This window comes from Octopus bimaculoides, chromosome 24 (genome assembly GCF_001194135.2).
Source record: "Octopus bimaculoides isolate UCB-OBI-ISO-001 chromosome 24, ASM119413v2, whole genome shotgun sequence".
Lineage (NCBI taxonomy): Eukaryota > Metazoa > Mollusca > Cephalopoda > Octopoda > Octopodidae > Octopus > Octopus bimaculoides.
In genome coordinates this window covers 2,580,932-2,582,908 of record NC_069004.1, presented here as the reverse complement: position 1 = coordinate 2,582,908, position 1,977 = coordinate 2,580,932, and the positions used below count along the sequence as shown (strand labels likewise).

At 31.8% G+C, this 1,977-nt stretch overlaps 1 protein-coding gene across 1 annotated transcript in view; it reads left to right on the top strand.

The window, feature by feature from the left end:
- Positions 1–302, top strand: part of LOC128250724 (uncharacterized transporter slc-17.2-like) — a 1,509-nt gene extending 1,207 nt beyond the window's left edge. The window contains exon 2 of the mRNA XM_052976499.1: positions 82–302. Coding sequence (XP_052832459.1) covers positions 82–302 — 221 coding nt within the window. The remainder of the gene's footprint in view (positions 1–81) is intronic.
- Positions 303–1,977: the final 1,675 nt, after the last annotated feature.

Here is a 1,977-nt window from a genome sequence, read left to right as displayed (position 1 = left end):
GTGGTGGTGTTGTCGTCAACAACAATGACATTGCTCCAAGTTATGCTGGTATTATATTTGGAATTGCAAATACAATCGCAGCGACGTCGGGAAGCATTTCTCCCTTAACTGCCAAAGCTTTAACCCCAAACGGTACACAAGAAGAATGGCAGATCGTGTTTGCCTTATGCGCTGCTATATGTGTAGTTGGTACAATATTATATGCAATATTGGCAAGAGGAGAAATTCAAGATTGGGCGATTTCGGAAGACTCCGGGGTATCTGTTCCCCTTAACGACATGAACACAAATAAACCGGCTTAACCAGTTTACTGAAATTTTAGCTATACCAAACACAACATTATCACCGAGAATGCATAATTATATTTATTTCTGTGATTCCGTAATATGTGTATGTATGTATCTATGTATGTATGTATGTATATATGTATGTATGTGTGTATGTATGTACGTACGTATATGTGTGTGTATGTATGTATGCACATACGTACATATGTATGTATTTCATAAAAATTATAGCTATGAAATTAACATAGAATTATATACTACTCCATTTTCAGTAAAAATTCAGAGAGCGATATCGCTGTAAAGACATCTTTTGCTACTTTCCCTACCTCATTCCCTCTCTGTAACATCTATTTATCTGTCAATCTATTTGCAATTTGGTAATTTAGATTTCGTAGCCATTCTTCTTCATTTAACTTTAGAAGAAAATGTGATTCCACGAATCTTAGTAAATGTATTTTGGATCTGAAAGAGAGGAAGATTAACTACGATATAGAGTGGTCCATTATGTTCTACGCTCCATTGTACAATACTGATACTTTTAAATGTGATCTTTGTCTACAAGAAACGTATTATATAATTACCTCAAAACTAAAATTATAAAATTGTAAAACCAATCTTATATTGAAATGCTCCCATAAATAAGAAAAATGCATTTTAATATTTCAATAGAAATTAACACCTTAATTGCTTTTCCTATCATCTAATAAGCATAGTTTTTCTGAATTTCTGAAGCATATATAAATAGCTAAGTAACTAAATGCTGTGACTTTCTATGTGCTGTATAATTTCTCTGTATATTTAATATTCTTTCGTTATCCCCTGACGACATTATAAGTTTAAATAGTAAACTGGCTTGTCTTAGAACATATTCCTTCTTAATATTCTTTTTGTATGCGTACATGTATTATAGTTATTGTTTCAATTCACTTTGAATTTAATCTGTTTAAGGTTGCCTTGATATTACTGGGTTAACATAAATTTTCAGAGATGTTGGTTTGACAGTTATTTTGTACCTTTTTTTTAACATCTAAATATGTTGGCACAATAGAAAAGATCGTCAGTAATGTGTGACGTAATCATCAACTGAAAATGGGATTTCCTCCGTTCTTGTTCTTGTTGTCCAATATTCCGAATTTATCGAAATTCTTGTAAGTGATATTTGGATTTACTTATCATACACGCAGAATTACCTCGGATGTTAATTCTATTTGAATTTATTGTCAAGCTGTGTCAAGCAGTGTTACGGGATCAATTTTCAAGCGGTGTTGATTGATGCAATAAAGATATAGGAAAAAAAATTTCATTAAACATAATTTATATAAAAAAAACATATTTTAAAAATCAAAACTTTTCAGAACTGAAATTTTGCCGAACCGCTGGGTAACGGGACGTAAACACATCAATATCGGTTTCTTCGACATTAAAAAAGAAATTTTGGATCTTTTTTAAAACGGGGGCCACATTTTTCATTAACGAAACACTTTGAAACTTGGAACACTGGTAGAATGTGTCATATAAAACATCTTTTTCTCTTAGTCTTCTTTAAAAAAAAAGAAATCCCTAAGTTATTCCATGTTAAAGTTGTCGTATTTCTGTAATTTCAACCAATCACTGACGTCCATTCAGCCGATATACATTAAGTGCCGACTACATAAACAAACGATTCTGAAACAATTCTATCGGTGATAGG